This window comes from Porites lutea, chromosome 7, assembly GCF_958299795.1.
Source record: "Porites lutea chromosome 7, jaPorLute2.1, whole genome shotgun sequence".
NCBI classification, from domain to species: Eukaryota; Metazoa; Cnidaria; class Anthozoa; order Scleractinia; family Poritidae; genus Porites; species Porites lutea.
Window position 1 is genome coordinate 7,936,033 of NC_133207.1, and position 20,063 is coordinate 7,956,095.

Here is a 20,063-nt window from a genome sequence, read left to right on the forward strand (position 1 = left end):
CCTCGGAGACCCAGGGGCAGATAGTGGGGGCGAGGGAAAGTCTAAACGGGCAGAAAAATATGGCACGAAGAAAAATAAAGAACGGCGAGAACAGCCCCTGGGACAATGTCTTACCAGACCAGTTCAAAACGGTCGCCGCCGTTCTGACTTCTGATTGGTGCCAGAAAACTTTTGTGTTTTTCTGCCCAATCACAAGGCAGGACGGCGGCGACCGTTTGGAACTGGTCTAGTAAGACATTGTCCCCAGGGGCTCTTCTAGCTGTTCTTTACTTTTCTTCGTGTCATATTTTTCTGCCCGTTTAGACTTTCCCTCGCCCCCACTATCTGCCCCTGGGTCTCTGAGGATGTCATCAATTCTGATTTCTACATCGTCATGGGCAGATAGTCTTTGTCTTGATCCAAATTTTCGAATTTAACTCTCTGAACTCTGTCGAATTTAACTCTGTTCGCTGTCAGTATTCCCAGTAATATAATAATAAGTTACTAAAATTCATGCATTAAGTTCGGCACATGTGAAATGCGACGTTTGAATCAAAAGTCGAACCTAAGTCGAATCTTCGACAGTTTCAGTCGCAGATACTGCAAACGTCGCATTTAATTTAAATAATCGAATTTAATTAATTCAAACGTCGCACTTCACATGCATTTAACTCTCGCGTAAGTTCGGCACGTGTGAAATTTGACGTTTGAACCGGGCCTAAGTTCTCTCTAAAGATTTACCATGGAAACACACAATCTGGTTCGAAAAACATCAGTACCAATATTTGCCCACAACACGGACAACCAATTTAATGTTCCGTAATAAAACTTATCTGGTCTTCTAGACTCAAACTTACATATTCTTAACCAGCTACCGATTGCAAGCGGTACTTACTTGAAGGGAAGACGCTACAGTCGACCTGCATTTTACTTCTTTCTATTTTACCGTAATCATCAGAAACTTCTCAATAAAGAAGTGCTCCCAAAAGATTTACCGCTAAAATCAACTCGAAGTAAGGAAATTTGCATTCGGTTACTTTTAGCCAAAACCATCGCTCGACCTGCTCGACCTCGACGTCGACCTCTAATTTCAGGGGTGTACTGTCGCAATTTGTAATAATCATCGCACTTTGTAATACCTGTCGCAATTTGTAATAAATCCATCGCACTTTGTAAGACCTGTCACAATTTGTAATAAACCGTGTCGCACTTTGTAATAAAAAAGGTGTCGCAATTTGTAATAACAGTCCATCGCACTTTAGAATAAACTAAGCTGTCGCAATTTGTAATAATTCCATCGCACTTTGTAATAATCTTTTGAGAGTGATTCAACTTACTTCGTCATCATTAATATAATGCCAAAATATGCATGGTACTTCATAAACAAGGATGATGACGTCTGCTAGCATGTATCATGTCCGTAACATTTTCTTTGGTGAAACATGCATGTCTTCCGCTATAAATTTTTCTGCCTTGATTAATCACGTGACTAACTAGAAATGCTTTTATGAAAGACATGAAACTGCCTGTGACATATCACCAAAAAGATATGAATCACGTTTAAATTCAAAAATATTTAAATAAGAAAGGCATTATTTAACAACAGAAAATTCATGAATAACGTGGCATTCGTCGTCCAAATCCATGTTTGCTTGCCACAAGACACGTGAAGTCTTCGGCGGGGGGTGGGGGGGGGGGCGGGGGGGGGGTAATCCCATATATGGATGGGCTAGATAGGTAAGTACCGCCTGATAGGGTATGGTTTTTGAGGATCTCGAGCCTTTAATAGGGTATCATTTTTTACGTTGTTGGCCTTGTGTCTTTGGTTTGATCCTTAGATAGGGTAACTCAAGTAGTAATGGATGGTTTATTCCATCCTTTCCATTTTGTAGAAAAACACTAATCCAGAACACGCTCGGAAGAATTGCAAGGTCTTACGAGTTGCATATACGCAGGCAAGGATAATTTTTTACCATCCCCATGGTATTTGCTTTAGAGGAAAACAATTGTTTTAAGATGGAATGAGTACTCCTTTTGTTCCTATATGAGACCAAATCAAGTGAGAATAATGGACCAAATGCCCAGCCGGCTCAGTGTAAGACCCCAATTGAGTGTTATAAAAAAAGGTACATACGAAGGTATTGGCCAGCAACTAATTGGATTTTGTTATTAGGTTTCTGTTGTGGTTCGAAGGTTTGCCACTGGTGACGTTTTTTTTTTATTTGCAGTAAACATTTTGAATCTTTTCAGGCCTCGTTTGATTAAGTTGGAAGCCACTATTACTTCTTTAAGATTGCTCGTTAGACATGAACAGTGTACCACGTGTTGTGTCAACCTGTTATAAGATCTAACAAGGAAAGCTTGAACTCTCCTGGTGTCCTTATTCGAATGATGTAGGATGGATGTTACGATTGGCGGAAATTAAATGCTTTTTAATAATGGCTTATTTGTGTCTAGTGTGTCTAGCTCTGTCTAGATCCTCTACTGTGGCAATGCTCTGTCCAGAGGCACATCCCCGTATTGGCCTTATAAGGAAGTATACCCGCCGGGTAACCATTGAATACAAGCCACCTAGTACAATAGCAAGGTTCAAGAATACAGCATTTCGTAAGTCAGATAACTAATCAACATTAATCTAAAAAAATGTTTAGGACTCTGAATAAAGTTAAATGTTTGAATGAGCGGAGATGTTACGTGCTAGCAGACGTCATCTCCATCTTTGTTTATGAAGTACCATGCATATTTTGGCGTTATATTAATGTTGACGAAGTAAGTTTAATTACTCTCAAAACGTTATTACAAAGTGCGATGGAATTATTACAAATTGGAACAGCTTAGTTTATTACAAAGTACGATGGACAGTTGTTACAAATTGCGACAGCTTTTTTATTAGAAAGTGCGACACGGTTTATTACAAATTGCGACAGGTATTACAAAGTGCGATGGATTTATTTCAAATCGCGACAGGTATTACAAATTGCGCTGATTATTACAAATTGCGACAGTACAAATTTCAGCGTGACTGAGCTAAGAAATCGATTCGTGACACTTATGTTTTTCTGCATTCCTTCTGTCTTAAAGCGAAGTTAATTTATGAACGCAAAATTTTAAAGCTTACCTGTAAGACTCGATCGTAGCCTTGATGACACATATGTGACAAAAAGCAAAGTCTCAGCAATAAATTTCAAAAGTTTACGCGTCAATTCCCTTTCTTTGTGTCGGCGACTCGTATTCCACGCTTCCGAAGTTTAAGTTAAAAACATGACAGTTCGAAGGAAAATCAGGGGCACCCAGCGACTTTTTTTCTGTAAAATAACTGTTCCAAGGAGCAAATATTGCCTAGAAATTTCTAAAGCTTGAGAAATGCTAAAAATTTCTGGATAACCATTCTGTTCGTCTAAAATATTCGGAGCTTATCTAACAGCTTAACTACGGTTTTCGGGGGTTGTGTTATTCACATTCAGTTTATATCAAGATATTGCCATTATTGTCAAAAAAGGTCTCCTAAGAATTTCGTTATAAAGACAAAACGTCCCATAAATATAATTTTCTAATGAAAGCAAGGTTACTTCATGTCCTCAAACTTTCGACCGGACCCATAAGAGTAGTTAACACTTTCGGATGAGACGAAAAAGCCACCTAAGTTTTTCGTGACCACCAAAGTTCCCCTAAGACATCCGAACAGATAAATAGTTTTCAGGGCAACTCCAAATTGACCAAACAGGCCTCTAAAGAACGGAGAAAAGCATCTGAAACACTTCTGGCGTATTTGAAAACATTTGGTTGTTGGGTGCTCCTGAAAAATTGGAACGACTTTACACGGGACTTTCCCATCCTGCGTTGTTTTAAACTTTGTAGTGAGATACTTTCAATTCGTTTTACTCAGTTTTGGAGGGAAGAGGAAAACAAACAATCAGTGCCACAAGTGTGATTATTTTAGAGATTTCCCTCACATGAATTAAGAATTATTTTAGTAAGCACCGTAAACATGCAACAGGTTTTCATATGAATCCAAATGGAACCATAAGAATCTGCTTTGTAAGCGTTCACAATTGAAGTCAAATTTCGCTCTAATCCTGGGTTATCTTAATCTTTCTTTAAACAACCGCGCCTTGGTCAGTTAAGAACTTTTCGATTACTAAACCTAAGAAGAATCTTGTAACGAACGAATGGGAACACCTAAAAAGGAAAGACAGAATTGAGGACTTTCGTCATCCTCCGTAGCCTTAGTCCAGGGAGGGGCGGATCTAGCGGGAGGGTGCAGGGGGTGCGCAACCCCCCCGCCCCTCCCTGAGATGACCTGCGGTTTTCTAATACAACTGGTATTCTGCAAAAAAAAAAAAACAACAACAACAACAACAACAACTATGTGGTTTATTAGTGTTGAAGTACAGCAAGAGACGAGTGCACCTCCTCCTAAAAAAAAATCCGGGATCCGCCCCTCTAGTCCATGAAACTTAGATGCCCAAGAAGGCCTCCAAAACCTTACCTTTTTCTTTGTCACAAAACCGAATAAGACTGAGAGCCTTAGTCTGCTTTACGTAGGTACCGTGTAGATCACCAGAAGAATTGTTTGTAGCCAGCCCTCAACACCCCAAGAGACGTCGCCTGCTGCTGGTCAATATATAGAGAGGCTATTCCAAAGAACTGGACCGTCGGGCAGTCTCGTGTATTAAATTAAGGTAACCTATTATACCCACTAATACACAGCAGAGTGCTACCTATATCTACCAGTGTGTGTCTAAGATCAGGGAGTTCTAACAAGCCCATGGCCACAAGGACGGAACGTTTCTCAAATTTTGTTAGTGTTAAATATTAATCTTGTCAATAAATGTAGCGTATTAGCATATATGTCACCGCTTGTAAGGTATCCTACAATTCAGTCTTCCGACTGCAAAAGGGACAATAAACCTAGTGGTTTGATTTGATTTGATTTGATTTGAAATGCTCCAGAAAAACTATTTTTCTTAACATTTGTGTCGGGTAGAGGACAAAATTAGGGTTAAACTCGACGTCTTGCTGGCTATTTAAAATCGTTTCCCCAGAGATTTGTTTAGATTTCCTGATAGATTGGGGCCTAGTTAAGCACTAGAAAGGCAATTTGCGGAATTTTAAGTTATTGCGCATTGTAAAAATTTGCATTATTTAAACCCTATAATTTTGAACGGTAGATATTGTCAATCGGGCCTATTTTTAACAATACCTTTTTGGCCACAAATTTATCGTCTTGCAAGAAAGAAACGGTCATAAAATCTATTCGTGTTTTTCAAAGGCTGCCAAATCGTTGTGGTTTGACGTACGAGTCAATGAAATTCGTGTAAAATTTCGCTTCACCGGAAGTGGATTTCGAGCTCCTAACGGGCAAAATGCGTTTCCTCGAATTTTAAGAAAAGAACACGTTATTTGCGAAAACTAAGTACAGTATGTTTGATTACTCATTAGGGGTTATCATTGAGCCAAAAATGAGCGAAATCAAATCTGGAACTTGTGCCGACCGTGGGTCGATTTTTACGGAAAGCCGCTCTTAATCTTCAATATATGATATATTAAGATCTTTAAATTCGTTATTATCTTCTGTATCGCTTTATTCGCTCTCTACAATGGATACTGGTTCTCCAGGTTTAAGTAGTTTAACGTAGACCTCGTATACTTTGATCTGAAGAGAAACTACAATTTGCTTATAAAAATACTTTTTATTAACAAAACCATCTTTACTCGGCAATACTCTTCGAGAAAATTGAAAGGATTAACTTTTTGTTTTCCCTTTGTTGTAATAGGGCAAGTATTTTATTTGTTTTTTCAGAGTAAATAAGTTTAACGTAAAGCACATTAGTTGTTGTATCACTTTTTTTGTTTTCCTTTTACCTTTTTTTTTTGTCAAAATACTCAAGCTGCTTATGACAAAACGGAGAAGGGCCAAATTCTTCTTGAAGATGATATGGAGAAATTTGTGTAATGTTGTTTATTGCTTCAAAAAATGCTTTTTCCTTCTCGTTTGGCTGACCAACTTTTCCCACAGACAAACAGGAATTGAATAACCGACTAGCTTATCAGTTTCTTGTGACTTCTTTTCGTTTAAGCCAAAACTAAACAAAAACAGAGTCTCAATTAATAAAGGACCTTTTTTCCAGTTTGGTATTTGGCTTCGATTTTGATACGATGATGATTTAAATTTTGATTCCTTTACTTGAAATTCCTTTGGAGGATAAAATACATGCAATGTTTTCTTTCGAGAGATTTTCGTAGCTAGTTAGAGGCATTATATTATATTGAAATATTTTTTCAAGCCGAGAATTAATTTTTTCTTGTTCTTGAATGTGTATTTATTTCCATCTCTTTTGGAGGTTGCACTTTTGCAATGATTTAAATTTTCACAAATCATTTTAACATGCTCAGCATTGATATCTAAATCTTTATATAAAGCATATAAACTATTACAAATTTTCTCTTCATTTGTTAACAAATTACTGTCAAAAACCGTGAACACCTGAAAAATGTCAGGAATGTTGATTGTGTACTGGCCAATCATAATAAAGTTGAGGATATGCAAGCAAACCTCAAAACCACAAACTAATTACGGTTGCTGTTTACGGCTTAGTTATCTCGCGCCTTATTGGCTATTTCCTCACAACACAATAACATTCCACAAATATTTCTCTTGCTCACGATTTTCTGAGTTTCACAGTAATTCCTTTCACTGTTTTTCTATTTTTATGATTATCTTTTACAAAACTATAATTTTTGTCAATTGAAGATGATTTCCTTTTTTTTCTTTCTCTAAATAAATATTATTTTTCGTTTTGAATAATCAAGAGACTTTGCTCCAAGAGATTAAGTTTTTTTTGTAAGTGTAACGAAATCTTTTCAGTAATTTTTATCTGACGAATCATGAACTATTCCACCATTTTATTATTGTGTAGATAAAGTTAGACAGAGCGAGATATTGTAAAACTTTATTTTCCACTAATTCTTCAACTGATTTTAACATTGGACAATATACATTTAATGGATAGCCTTCAGTATTACATTCTTTTAATTCTTGAATATAATTTTCAAGTATTTCAATATTATTAAAAATACCGCCAAGTAATTCACAATCCGTGTATCCATCGTCAAATTTAAGTTTATTTACTTCGTTTCGATGGCAATTCACTTCTTCTATTTTTTTAGATAATTCATTTTGAAGCTTTTCATTTGTCTTATCGTCAACACAATTTTGAAAATGAACATAAACATCCCAAAATTCCTTAGCTATCGCTTGCATTTCATAAAATGTAACATTGTTAACAACGATTTTACTTGGTGCAGAATAAGCAGATTGAGATCCCATGTTCTATTTTGTAGAATCCTTTTCATTAAATATCAATTTTATTTTTTCTGCAACTTGAATTACAAAGTTTGTCTTTCACGAGAATCATGGATTTTGTATGAGAAAAAAAAAAAAAAAAGGTTTTCACGTGCAAAACAAAAGGCTGCATTTCGGATTACCTTAGCAACTCAGTGTTTGAAAACTAAACTTGAAATCTATTTTCGGTTTTGTTCGTTGTTAGGGTAATCTGGAATGTGTTCTTTTGTTTTACATGGGATAAATCATTGTTTGTAAACCACAATCACATGCTGTATTTTTTTTAAAGAAGTCTAATAATAGTATTTTGGGAAAAACCCCTTCTAGAATATTCTGTAAACTAGAAGTTCTCATTGAGAAGGGAAGTGCTGCGAACTGCGAATAGGACAAAGACAGTTTGTAGAACAGTTGAACATATGAATTGTTTTTTATTAAAGTCAATAACTTAGACTTGCTGGCATTATGAAACACTCAGAGCGTAATATAAAAAATGAACCGATCACGATGACAAATATGCTTACGTTCATATAACTCGCTAAGGTTTCAATACCATTTTGTAATTCATTTTAATAATTCACGAAATTCTAAAACAACAGTAGTGCTGATAGGCTTTTTTTTCATCGAACAATCATCGTACACAGGATCGATGAGATGAGTTGCCAACAAATGACGTAAAGGCCAAAACTTGTTTATTCACAGGTCAGGTAGATGTACAGCACATGCCGTTCACTTATGTAACTTACAATCCTGATTACCGAGATAACAATCTGTGTGACAAAAGAATACTCGCTATAACTAATTTTGAAACCTGAATAAAAAAAAAATAAACCGAAAAAATGATCCGTACAATACGTCTTGAACTGTTCTTACCGTTTTGGCCGTTTAAAAAGACAGCAAGCATCCGATAAACTACGATTTCTGCATAGATCTTACATGAGAGCAAAACAAAATGGCGGGTTGCTCCTAAGAGAAAAACAAGCGCGGTAGCTAAGCAAACCGCTGTCTGCACAGCGCTGCAGTCACAGATGACCATCGAACCATGGAACCATCGAGCCATCCAACCATCGAACCAAAAATCTCAAATAGATCAAGAATATGGTCTGCTGCCGGCTGATGCCCGGCAGCAATAATAAAGAGGAGAAGTCGTTACGTCACGTTTCCATGGTAGCAAAATTTCTGGATGACAGCAAATCAAAACGTCACTTAAAAAGTAGATTCAGACTGTTTCAAACTTCACCGATCGTATTCAATTTCATTTAATTTGCCAAATGTTGGCGAAATTTTCTGGGTTAAATCCGAAAGGACCGTATCTAAGTTTCGAAAAAGAAAAAGAAAATTTTTGTGTTGTGCCCACCTACTCGATGAAGCGGGCGAATGAAATTAGGATATTTTATGTCGCAGCTCGTGCAACAACGGCTAAGAAATGTAAAGAAAAAAATATACCATGATGCACGTGCAAAGTTTTTCTTTTGCCAATTTAAAGCGAAATTCGTTGTATCGCGCTGTGCGTTTTGCATATTTAGTTTTTTTCTGTTCCGTCAATCATCTTAACGGACTTCTTAGGAGACACATATTAACTTGCACGAGTTCAAAAGGGCATGGTTTATGATTCGTGATTGGTGGATTTCAATCCGTTTTGTTTGTTTCGCGTTTCAAGGTTCGTTGCTTTGTGATCGTCCTGTTTCGGGCAATAATCGACTACTTAAGTTTGCTTTGCAGATTTTTATGATCTTTCTCAATCTTGTCACTTGCGAGAATAAAGCAACGTCTGCCTCCTTCCTTCGACAAAAAATCCACTCACCATCGCCATTTCCTTCGCTATTCTTGAGCAGTCTAGAGTCATTCTCAGCCAAGCTGGACGAGCATGTTACATTGTGATTTACACTAAACCCGCCTTCACTAAAATGATTGACAGAACAGAAAAAAACAAAACAAAATCGCTTCTAACTAACTTCTAAGTTTGCAAAAAGCGCAGCGCGATACAACGAATTTCGCCGTAAACCTATTGCCTTTTTGCTTTTGCAAAAACTCCCTTTGTTGTGATCGAGAAATTTTGCTACCATAGTAACGTGACGCACGAGTCACACAAGGTTGTCAAAGCGCAAAGCACAATAATAAACTTCAAAAAGCAAAACGTTTTTGCGTCCAGGAATTGGACTTAAACGAACAGAACAATGCCTACAAGTGTATGTTTCATACCTTAGCATGGGTTTCCTAGATACTGGAAAAAAGAAACATCAAGGACAGTATCGGCAAGAGCATCTTTGGCATCTTTGGAACGACGGAGATTGCGTTACTTTTCACGGTAGGTACGTGGTGTAAGCATCATATAGTGGTTCCCCGTTATTAAATATATAGTATACACTTCTCTATGGCTATGTAGGGCTACTAGGGCTCTGTAGGGCTGTGTAGGGCTATGTATGGCTAAGTAGGGCTATGTAGGATTATGTACGTCTATATACACTGCTTCTAGTTACTAACGGGGAACCAGTATATGATGCTTGCAGCACGTACCTTCACGCAGTGAATAAATGGATGATTATCGAAGGATTATCGAATTCTTGCCTAACCTGAGGGATTTCCCAATTTCCCTATATGTAGGGCCGGGCAGGATGGACCCGAACTCTGAAGAGGGACACCTTCTACTACGTTTAAAAAGTGTCAATAGTTTAGACAAGCATGCACGTGTCTTACGTAGGACGTGAACCTCCCGTACAATTGGCACGTTTCATTTGAAGTAAGACGCTACTTAACTATGACGCTTCCTACGGTAAGAAGAGCTTGTTACACCTGTCCATAGATAATACACTAGCTGAGACGAAGAAAACTCGAATAAATGACCTTTGGCGTCAATTAACGGTGTGAGCGCTTAGAACGCATTTGCCATTGTTTACGACCGTGCAGGTGTGGTCCTCTGTGTAACATATAAACAAACAAAATTGATAAAAAAAAAACCTCCAACCCCCATAAACTCCGTCATTTTTGAATAAATCCTGCAAAACTCTGAAAGTCCCGAAAAGAAATCCGGATTTTTGTAGCTAGGCAGAAGCCTTCCTTGTGTTTTTCGACTTGCTTTTATCCTCGATGAATTCCTGCTCATAACCAACTGTCGGTCAATCTTCTTCTCCTGATTTTCACAATTTTTGTCAGTGTGTAAAAAATAAACTGTGATTTCTTTCATTGCAACAAATAAGAGTTTTCGTGGGTACAAATAAAACTCTCATCAAACGTTTAACTTGATGTTGCCTCTGTGGTAGATCCTCTTATGCTGGTGAACCTTTTCAAACACGCGCCATGTTGGATTAATAGTATTGTTACTGACAATTTCCCTCAAAAATGTGTCCTTTACCAGCTAGAATAAATTACGCAAACTATGTATACCAGCTTCTAACTTAAGACATGCTCTTATGAATGGTGTATTTGTAGCGTCTTATTCAAAAATGGAAGAAGCGTTGTCAATCTGTTTTGAGTGTTATCTCAGAGTCTTTTTTGTTTGTTTGTTTAAATTTATATCGTTTCGAAAAAGGTTTTTAAAGCTTCATTTCTAGCGACGTTTCTCGAAGTCGTTTTCAGCACTGGCAATACCATAGAGCTTGTAGTGTGTCTTTCCTTGCTGAAAAGGCCGAAAACTGATAGTTTCTGTAAATATAAAATACGCCTTCCCTGAATACCTTACAGCGCTGATGAGCTTTTATTTTCGTCACAGTTTTCTGAATTACACAAACATTATACTGCCTACAGGATTACTTGTTGTCAAAAGCCCATAACCTGCTCCTGTCGTTGTGAATGTCCTCAAGGCCGAAAGTTTCAGTAAGAACCGACAACAACAGCTTAAAGGAGGCACACACCTTGAACTAGCCAGGGAAAAGGGGCTTTGGATTGAGCTAAACTGTCATTGATGTACGTTTCAATTAGTTAGACCTGTAACTATCCCCCGTGTAACCACAGGAACAAGTCAGCCATTTGGGCCCGGGGGTGAGGAGTACTTTGAAGCGGTCCTCTCGGGGACTTTCAGGTGTAGGGGGCGGGGCAAATCGAAAATAACTTAGCTTTGTTTTTATGAAGTACATCATTTCTCGCACGGTTGACAAGGCGGCGGTGTACTCCGTAGCTGTGGAAAGGTCCTTCTGAAACATGTCCGGCAACATACGGGGCATCACGAAATTGACGTCAAACACCTTGAATCAACTCCATGAACAGGGAGAGGCGATAAGTCCCATCTTAAAAGATGCTTGATGTCTAGACGTGAATAGTCTGTCCACAGACGTTTTTCTTTTTGTTTTTTCGGGACTATTTGACAGCGCACGAATGAACCTGAGCGCCGTAACGAACCCTAACCCCACCCCATTACCCTTGTGGTCAATAAATCATCGCGCTTTTCATTTTTTTATGCGCACTCAGGAATCTCTAAGGGAATATAGAGGGTCTTTGAACAGGTTCAGTTTCAGTTTATTTCACCGACAAAAAAAGAACAAAACAAAACAAAAGACAAGTATACAGAAAAAAGCAGATGAATTGTGCTAAGGAAGCCCAAAAAGAAACCATATGGCTTTGGCCTTCCTCTGTTTGTTCGTTTAGCGTCGAATAGGTTTTCTGGTTTTGGGTGGGTCGGTCGGTGGGGTGAAAAAAAAAAATCACAAGAAATCTGAGAATAGGAGTCCTGAAACACCAGCATCATTGCCTTGGTGCCTTAAAACAACAGGACATGGTCACCAAATCGACACAAACTCAATATGGAGGAAAATATGATGGTCAATTTCATAAAAAAAGGTCCAAAAACGGTAAAAAGCAAAAAGATACACCACCAAACGTTTTATGCCTGGAAATGCTGTTATAATGCTCATTTTTCAGATTAAAAGAATTAATTTAAGTCCAAAACAATAAACCTTGTCGTTTCTTTTTCTTGTTTTTTAAAAATGTCAAAAAACTGGGTCTGTCGGACGACACTAAACGAACAAGAAAAAGGGGGGATGGCCTTTTAATATAGGTATTAAGCTACCTCAGAGTATAAAAGCATAAGTTTACAAGGCCAGGATCGAGAGTATACTGAGTAACTAAGGGATAAAAATTTGATGAAAATTAAATGAAAGGCTAAGACTCTAAGCGCTGTCTGATAACGAAACGGTAAACAAGAAGTGCTGCGTCTCATTTAAAAGAGACGTGAAATACTGAGTGGACAACATCCTGAACTCCCGCGAAAACAACAAGAGAGGAGAGCTCAGGGCTTAGGAGACTAAACATGGGCGTAGCTACTTGTACGTACGGTTCGCCCGTGCTTACCTAAAAAAGTTGAGGAGGAAAAATAAAATGAAATAAATGATGTAGGAAAAGTCGGGCGTAGGGTCGTAACCAGGATTTTTCCAGAGGTAACTAAAGCCCGAGAAAATAACAGGAGTCTTGAGAAACGTCCTTATCATTTGTCCGGGGTCGTACTTTCACGGAAGCGCTGATCAAGAATCATTCATAACGGAATGAAAACTTCTCGTAACTTCCAGCGAAAAAAAGAGTGACAACAGTGATAAGCAGTGCATTGCGATCTTTAGGCGCTTGGATTTAGAACTTTGTGGGTTGGTATGTTCTCCCGTGTGGATACTTGACATTTCCAATATATGGGAACACCATGCTAAGGTACGAGCAACGGACGTTCACAACATTGTTTTGTACGCTAAAATCTGATTTCATGGGCGTAAAACGTTTGCAGACTTTTTAATATTAGTGCTTTGCCCTCCCTTTGACAACTTCACGTGGTGCACTTGGCAGGATCGGAGTTGACAGCTTAAATCTCCATTTCTTGATAGCAAACGGCTTTATATCAGATCGCTGTATAAACTCGTCTTGGTTTCTGAAACTGTAACGTTAAACCACTGTTGCTCAAACTGATTTCTTATTGTATTTAATTTTCCGAATTTTTAACATCGGCCCGCCGAATCTGGAAAGCTCAAACTTCAGAAAAGTACTAATTGTATTTTTTGTACTTTTTTGGCCTCAAAAATTTCCTTTTAAGTTGCCCATAGTTTTGAAAACAGGTTTTTAAAGAAGAGATGACGCTATCTAACGTGGTATAAGACTCTTTACTGAAATCGAGGTACCAGTCGACGATTTTGGGCGTTGAAATTTGCCATTTTTTCATCAAACGGAAACGTTCAAAGTATTGAAAATAATGAAAAATCTCCAAAAATATTACACTTTCGGTCAAGCTGAGAAAATAACCACTTAAAATGTGTACAATTGTGTACTTTTGTGAATAAGTTATTATCATTCTTTCTTGGTTATTTGTTGTTCGCATTACAATTGATTTGGTTTTTAAAACGATTTTTTTGTGACACATGGTCTGGGGCCTGTAAAACCCGGTCCGAGAGCCGGGAAACCAATACCCCCCCCCCCCCCCCGGTACGTCGAAAATAATTATCGGATCGAAGTAAAAATTACATTTATGTTAATAGCTTAGTACCTAGTGCTACTCTGTGAATATTTTTTAGAATCTTCGATTTTTCCCTTTTGCAGACCTCAGGTCGATATTTACTGACATCCGCTCTTAATGTGTTGTCTTTTATCCAAAAACGTCACTTTAAAATTACACAAATATGTAGTTTTTCTATGTACACATTTGTGTTCGTGCAATGTAAAAGAGATTTGCATTTGTGAGTAGTTATAATAATTTTCCGTTCTGCCGTGACTCAAAGGTAATTTTTTCCCGTCATTTTTCGAGTGAGCTCATAAGTTTTTCAGTGACTAGGATTAACTAGAAAAGTAGATTTTCACATTACTTCCCGTTTAAATGGGTCATTTAAGTAAAAGGGAGGAAAAAATCTAAATATAACGGTAGTAAGTATTTACTTTCTTTAATGCAAATTGGGATTTATGACAGATATCGCTTGACGGAAATGATCAGAAAATTTTTGTACTAGAGGAAAAAAAATTGGCTGACAGAAAAGTGGTAAAAATTTCCAGACCTAAACTTCGCCCCATATGTTCTCAATATTTATTCATTTTATGACACCAGTGCGTGACACAAACAGTGGCCTGGGTTACCTGTGCCACAAGCAGCCCAAACTAGAAATTGTTGTTTTGTTTTTGCGACGCCGTCAAAATACATCGTAAAGACTGACAAAACCTGTAACCTAACAATTAATGAATTAATTAGAACCACAGTCAATTTTCACGTGAATCTTCCCCGGTTAAGAGTTCCGGGCGGGTGCAATCTACAAAAGATTAAAAGACACTGAACAACACCCACACCACAGCAACCGTTGGTTTCTACACACCAACAAAAAAAAATAGTATAGCAGTCGACCAGTAGTAGGCCATTTCCCACTGTATTTTGTAGTTTTATGAGCCATTGTTTCCTACCTTCTCTTTTCTCTTTCTCTTTTTTTTTTCCTGTTTACTAAGTTGTGACCGCATCGTTCCGTCAGCTCTCGGAAGTATACAACTTTCGCTCAGCAATGTATTTTACCTGACCGACAGTTTGTGTCGAATTCAATTAATCGGCCACTTACGGTAGTAAACTGAACCATTCTCTCTACAGGCATCTTCAAAAGAGGGCGTTGGGCATTTTCGACTTTTTTTGAAAATGGCCGTCAAATATCTAGTCCTGAAGTCCTTCCTGCTTCTTCTGCTAGCGAGTGTCGTCCTTCTTCTGCTCACGAGTGATGCACTGTTGCAAACCAAGAATACAGCACACCCCTCTTTTAAAGAAACAAGTCCTTGGCTCATCATATTCTGGTCGACGTATTTTGGAAGTAAGTTGGACTTGCATCTTGCGTGGAAAAAGGGGGAATGTCCAGTTGCCTGCGAGGTAACTAGCGATCATTCCAGAGTGAAGGAGGCAGATGGCTTTGTTGTTCACGCAAGAGATTCGCATATGATACCTCCGGTAGATTCAGTGCCTTGGATCTTGTTCACACGAGAAAATCCAGTTTACACTCCTGCCCTGACAGACGCCAACTTCATGTCTAAGTTCAAGTTGTTGAGAAGTTACCGTTTAGATTCGGACTTTCCTGATCCGTCCTTTTTCATCCCTGATTTAACCCCACCTATTCCCTTCGAAGAAAAGACGGCGATGGTATTTGCCGCATTCTCAAACTGTGAGCCCGTGCGAACTGAGTACATGAAGCAACTGATGAAGTTTATCCCAATCGATTCTTACGGAAACTGTCTTAAAACCAAGCAAGGTCTGATGGCGCGGTATGGCAATGATTATAAGCAACGCAAAACTGAACTGGCTCGAAAGTACAAATTCACATTGGTGTTCTTTAACCAAGACTGTGATTATTTTGTTGATAATCAGCTCACTCATGCCCTCAGCGCTGGTTCGGTCCCCGTTGTGATGGGTACAGATAAACTTGACGAGTTTCTTCCTGTAAATCTTCGAAGCTCCATCATTAAAGTCCGTGACTTCAAGAACCCCAAACATTTGGCTGACTACATTAAGTACCTAAGCAGTAACAAGGATGAGTATAGCAAATATCTTGAGTGGAAAAAGAAAGGATTCGGTGACATTGAAGGAACTAACATTGGAAAATGCTGGATGCCAAAATACCCGCTCTATTGCCAAATTTGCATGGCGCTGTCAGAAGGAAGAATTCACAAAGATGGTCTCAAAGTGGATATCTGCAAGAAAAGGGCTTTTGAAGACTGGGCACTAAATCCCAGGAAATAAGTTGATCTCTTACAACTTTTGAATGAGGCTAAGCAGGTTGAAAAAAAATATGCGTATCGATGAGGATGTGGCCGAGTTGGATAACTGATAACTCTTCAGCTAAAGCCGAATTCAACAATTGTTTTGTCCTTCATTCAAGATATCTCTACGTTCGTAATTATAACAGCCCTACCTCCTTGTAGACTTTCTTCAAAACGTCGGCCAGTTTCTCGGCACAGTTATGTAAATGAACATATGTTTTTTTTCGTTTTTGTTTTTGTTTTTTCCCCCTTGCGGATATGCTCCTCATAAACTAGATGTCATTCATATCATCCAGAAATACTTTTGGCGTGTTCTTGCGTTTGTTCCGTTTTGTTTTAGTCAGTAATTCAACTATTTTGTCTTGGGATAGCCGTCAACAGCTAGGCTGCCGCGCCGCTGGCTGGAAACAAGTTTGTAATTTTATATTGGGCAACAACCAATCGAAACGATGGTATATACATTGCCTTTATCTTCCAAATATGGTAAGCGCCGTGAGGAATTAGCTGGGGGATTGTTAGCCAATCAAAAACGGCGAATCATTTTAAATAGATGATAAATAACGGAAATTTAATTTTCTTGTTAAGCATTCTGTAGTAATAAGAGTAGCTACATCAAGGTACTTTTCAATACATGAGGTTTGTCGGTCTTGTCCTGTAAGCTACAAACTGGTGTAGTTAAGGAAATACCTTTGATACAACATCGTAACGTAACAAATAGATGATTCCTGTTTGTTATATTATGTCACATCTAGTATATTCTAATCGAAGAAAATTACTCTCCAAGTTTTACTGAACGTTATTATTTTTCTTATGACTTTTTACAGTGTGGATCAATAATTGTTTTCTTTTACTCAATTCTACGTGTGCTCTTTTGGTCATGTTAAAACGGAGACCTTGTTAATCGTTGTTTGCTTTATGGTGTATACTGTTTACCCGCAGAAATCAGCTTTTTGATCTTTATATTAACTATTCAATCGTCTGAGCAATAACTTTAAGGTGTTATTTCTTAAGCATATTTAGAATGTTTGTTTGTATATATAGAATTTTTATGGTTTTTTTTGGAGGAAAAAAAAAACTTTAAGATTACTTTGCCGTATTTGATTACTTTTACTAGCTCACGACTCATCAAGTTGGGCAATTTTTTCTTTCTTTCTTTCATTATTCACCCGCAACGAACAGGTTCCGTGTGATTCCCTACTGTTAAACCGTTCAAGTTCATGAATACTACCAGAACCACCGTCATGAGTTTTGTGTTTGTTTGTTTGCTTTCCTGTTTGTTTGTTTTGTAAATGACTTATTAAGACCTTAACCCATTCGCCTCTGGAATTTTTGCCGGAAAACGCCTTTTGAAGCTAGTCGAGCGGTTTTCTGGTCACCTTCTTGCTATTAAGAGCTAAAACTTTCCATAAAGTAATTTGCACGTCGTACACTTCGCGGCCTTCTGATCCGGATGTAAAATATTAGCTTGCGTTGTTTTCCCACAAGCTAAGGAATCTGAATCGTCTGAGGACACAGCAAAACTGTGCCTTCAACTATTCTCCTGCCTGGGTGTCGACAGTATTACGTTGACATCGGCCATCGCGTTCAGGCAAGAGCGAGTGCTGCTGGTAACAAAGCTAAACCTGTCATTTGCAAGTTCATTAGTTTACCAGTTTCACTTCAAAGGTTTAACATTCGATTGTTATATCTGTTTTATTGTTTCAACAAGAATTTGCTGTTATTGATCAAGGGTATGGAACGAATTTTATAACCTGTTCATCCAACTTTACAAGCCAGGCCAACTTCTTCTTCAGTAAATTAGGGAGAACAGAATATGATTCGTTGCGTTGGGTAGAAAAACAACGGGATGGATCCCTCTAAAGCTAAGAGTTCTTTCAGTCGACTTTCTTTGCAATAGTTATATCATGCAATTCTAAAAGTATTGGAAACCCTCCGGGACCACTTATCTGATCATGATACTAAATGAAAAACTACTTAAGCCATGGCAGTACTGATATTTGTAACATTGTATAACAAAACTTATTCACCATTTTCGACCCAAGGTTTACTGTCTTATCTTTTGTGGCTCATCGCCCATTCTTTACGTTGTCAACTGACAAAGGAAAACAGGAACCACCCACTGCGTGTCTCCTCGAGTTTTTCTGGTTCTTTTGATGGTATCTTGTTGACCCGCGCGGCATTTAACACATAAGTTCAACTGGAAAGATCATATGAGCGTATCGCAAAGGTCAAAAATCTAAGTCAAGACATTCCTTTGTTTTTTTTCTTTGTTTGTTTGTTTGTTGTTTGTTTATCTTTTTTTTAGAAAAGGTTTGGCTGTTGTTTATGAGAACTTAGTATTTTTTATGATCCTCTCGTAAACTCTGTTTGGAACTTGTAAAACAAATCTAATTCCTTTTTTTCCCAGGTCATCAACATTTAATTATAAGACCTAATGGTTAGTTATGTGTGGAGAAATGTGATAGGACAAAGTGGTGTTAAATCATTTAGCCCAGTTTAGAAGATTTAGTCCATAACTTGTAGATTACACTGTCATCCTGATTATCACTGTTAAGGTAAGACGTTTCTGATCTCTTTTTTATAGCAAATCATATATTACGGTTTCCAGTTCTTTTCCCTTTGGTTGAACAGAGTTTAGAAAAGTTGGCCCTCTCTATGAGTACCTAGGGAAGTCCTTTTTCGCCGCACGTTTTCCATCAAACCGTTAGTTTTTCAACGAAATTAAATCGTCGTATATTAAGAATTGTTCTGCGTGGTGACGGTGCTAGTCAGCTCAAGCACGACGACGACGGAAACAAAAAGGTATAAAACAAAAAACTCTGAACGTACAACAGACTTTTCTGGCAAATTTCTCTGCCTTCAACGTACGACTAAAACTGTCATTCGTGGATCGGAATGCCAATGCTATCGTCGCGCGAGTGTTTTATTCTCTAAAATCGTCGTTTTATCAAAAGTGATCGTCGCGACTTCGATCGAAATACCCATAGAGAGACTCAAAGCTGAATTAGTATGCAGGTTGTCAGTAGGGAAAAGTAATCTTACAGTTCTACTAGCTCTTTCATCTCAGGACTTTTATCTTGATAAAGAGGAGTATAACAGTGAACTGCTGAGAGATTTGTGTGGAGCCCTTTTGATATACACCATTTGACATTGAATACAAGCTTTTTCCCATTTCATCTAGTAGACAATAAAATTGCAGCCTATATCCTCGAAGGGAATTCATCACGCGGATTAGTATCGGGAAAACACTGTGAAGAGAAATTTGTCAAGAAATCAGAAAGAGAGTCTTCTGTAAGCAAGGTAAGAAATTAGCTCTAAATCATTTTGGATTAGTTTTCTTTTTCCCGTTAAACTAGCTAAGACACAATACGTCCTTTGCTTGTTATTTTTGTCCCACTGGTGTACATTTGTACTCGGATTTGTTCCTCTGAGGTTTTTGCCACTGACTGTGGCTGTTCGTCTGGCAAAAATGCGTAAGATTTCCTCTGTGAAGTACTTGATTTACGGGGAACCAATCCTTCCTCTTTTAAATTGTTATGAACATTCTCTGTATTGTTTCTGTCCTTTTCTAGAAGCTTTCTTGCCGTTCAAATCCGATCTTGTTCTCTATTTATTGCTCAGTATGGGTATAGGGCTGGCGCACTTGTGAAACTTGATGGTCTTAGGTTTTCTTCCTCTTTTACTCTTTTCCTCGGTCCTATGTGATAAAGAAAGGTAGTCTCCTGTACAGCATTGCCCAAATCACAACCAATATGCGTCAAAAAAAGGGTGTAGCTTTCCTGTTATCCACCAGTAGTTTGATGGTCCTGAATAGAATGTAATCTCTTCTGGTGGCTATAAGATTTCCTCTCGTTGTCGGTTGTATCATATTCTTCGCCTCATCTTTTCCTTAGCCATAGGTACAAGCTTTTGGCGCAATAATTTCTGCGGTCGTTTGGTTGATGGTATTCAAAGCATCCATTAGGGAACTTAAGCACCAGACGTTCTTGATTCACGAACGGCATGGCTGGCCGCGCAGAACTGGATCGGGGACGCGGTTTACGCGCCAAAAGCAAAT

At 38.2% G+C, this 20,063-nt stretch overlaps 1 protein-coding gene across 1 annotated transcript; it reads left to right on the top strand.

The window, feature by feature from the left end:
• The first annotated feature begins 14,893 nt into the window (after nucleotides 1-14,893).
• LOC140944393 (alpha-(1,3)-fucosyltransferase B-like) lies at nucleotides 14,894-15,986 on the top strand. The gene has a single exon (XM_073393542.1). It carries the CDS (start codon nucleotides 14,898-14,900, stop codon nucleotides 15,984-15,986), a length of 1,089 nt encoding a protein of 362 aa, XP_073249643.1. The 5' UTR covers nucleotides 14,894-14,897.
• Nucleotides 15,987-20,063: the final 4,077 nt, after the last annotated feature.

Bases quoted from the DNA above. Each gene is read 5' to 3' on its own strand.
- LOC140944393 (XM_073393542.1), top strand. From the start codon at position 14,898: ATGGCCGTCAAATATCTAGTCCTGAAGTCCTTCCTGCTTCTTCTGCTA.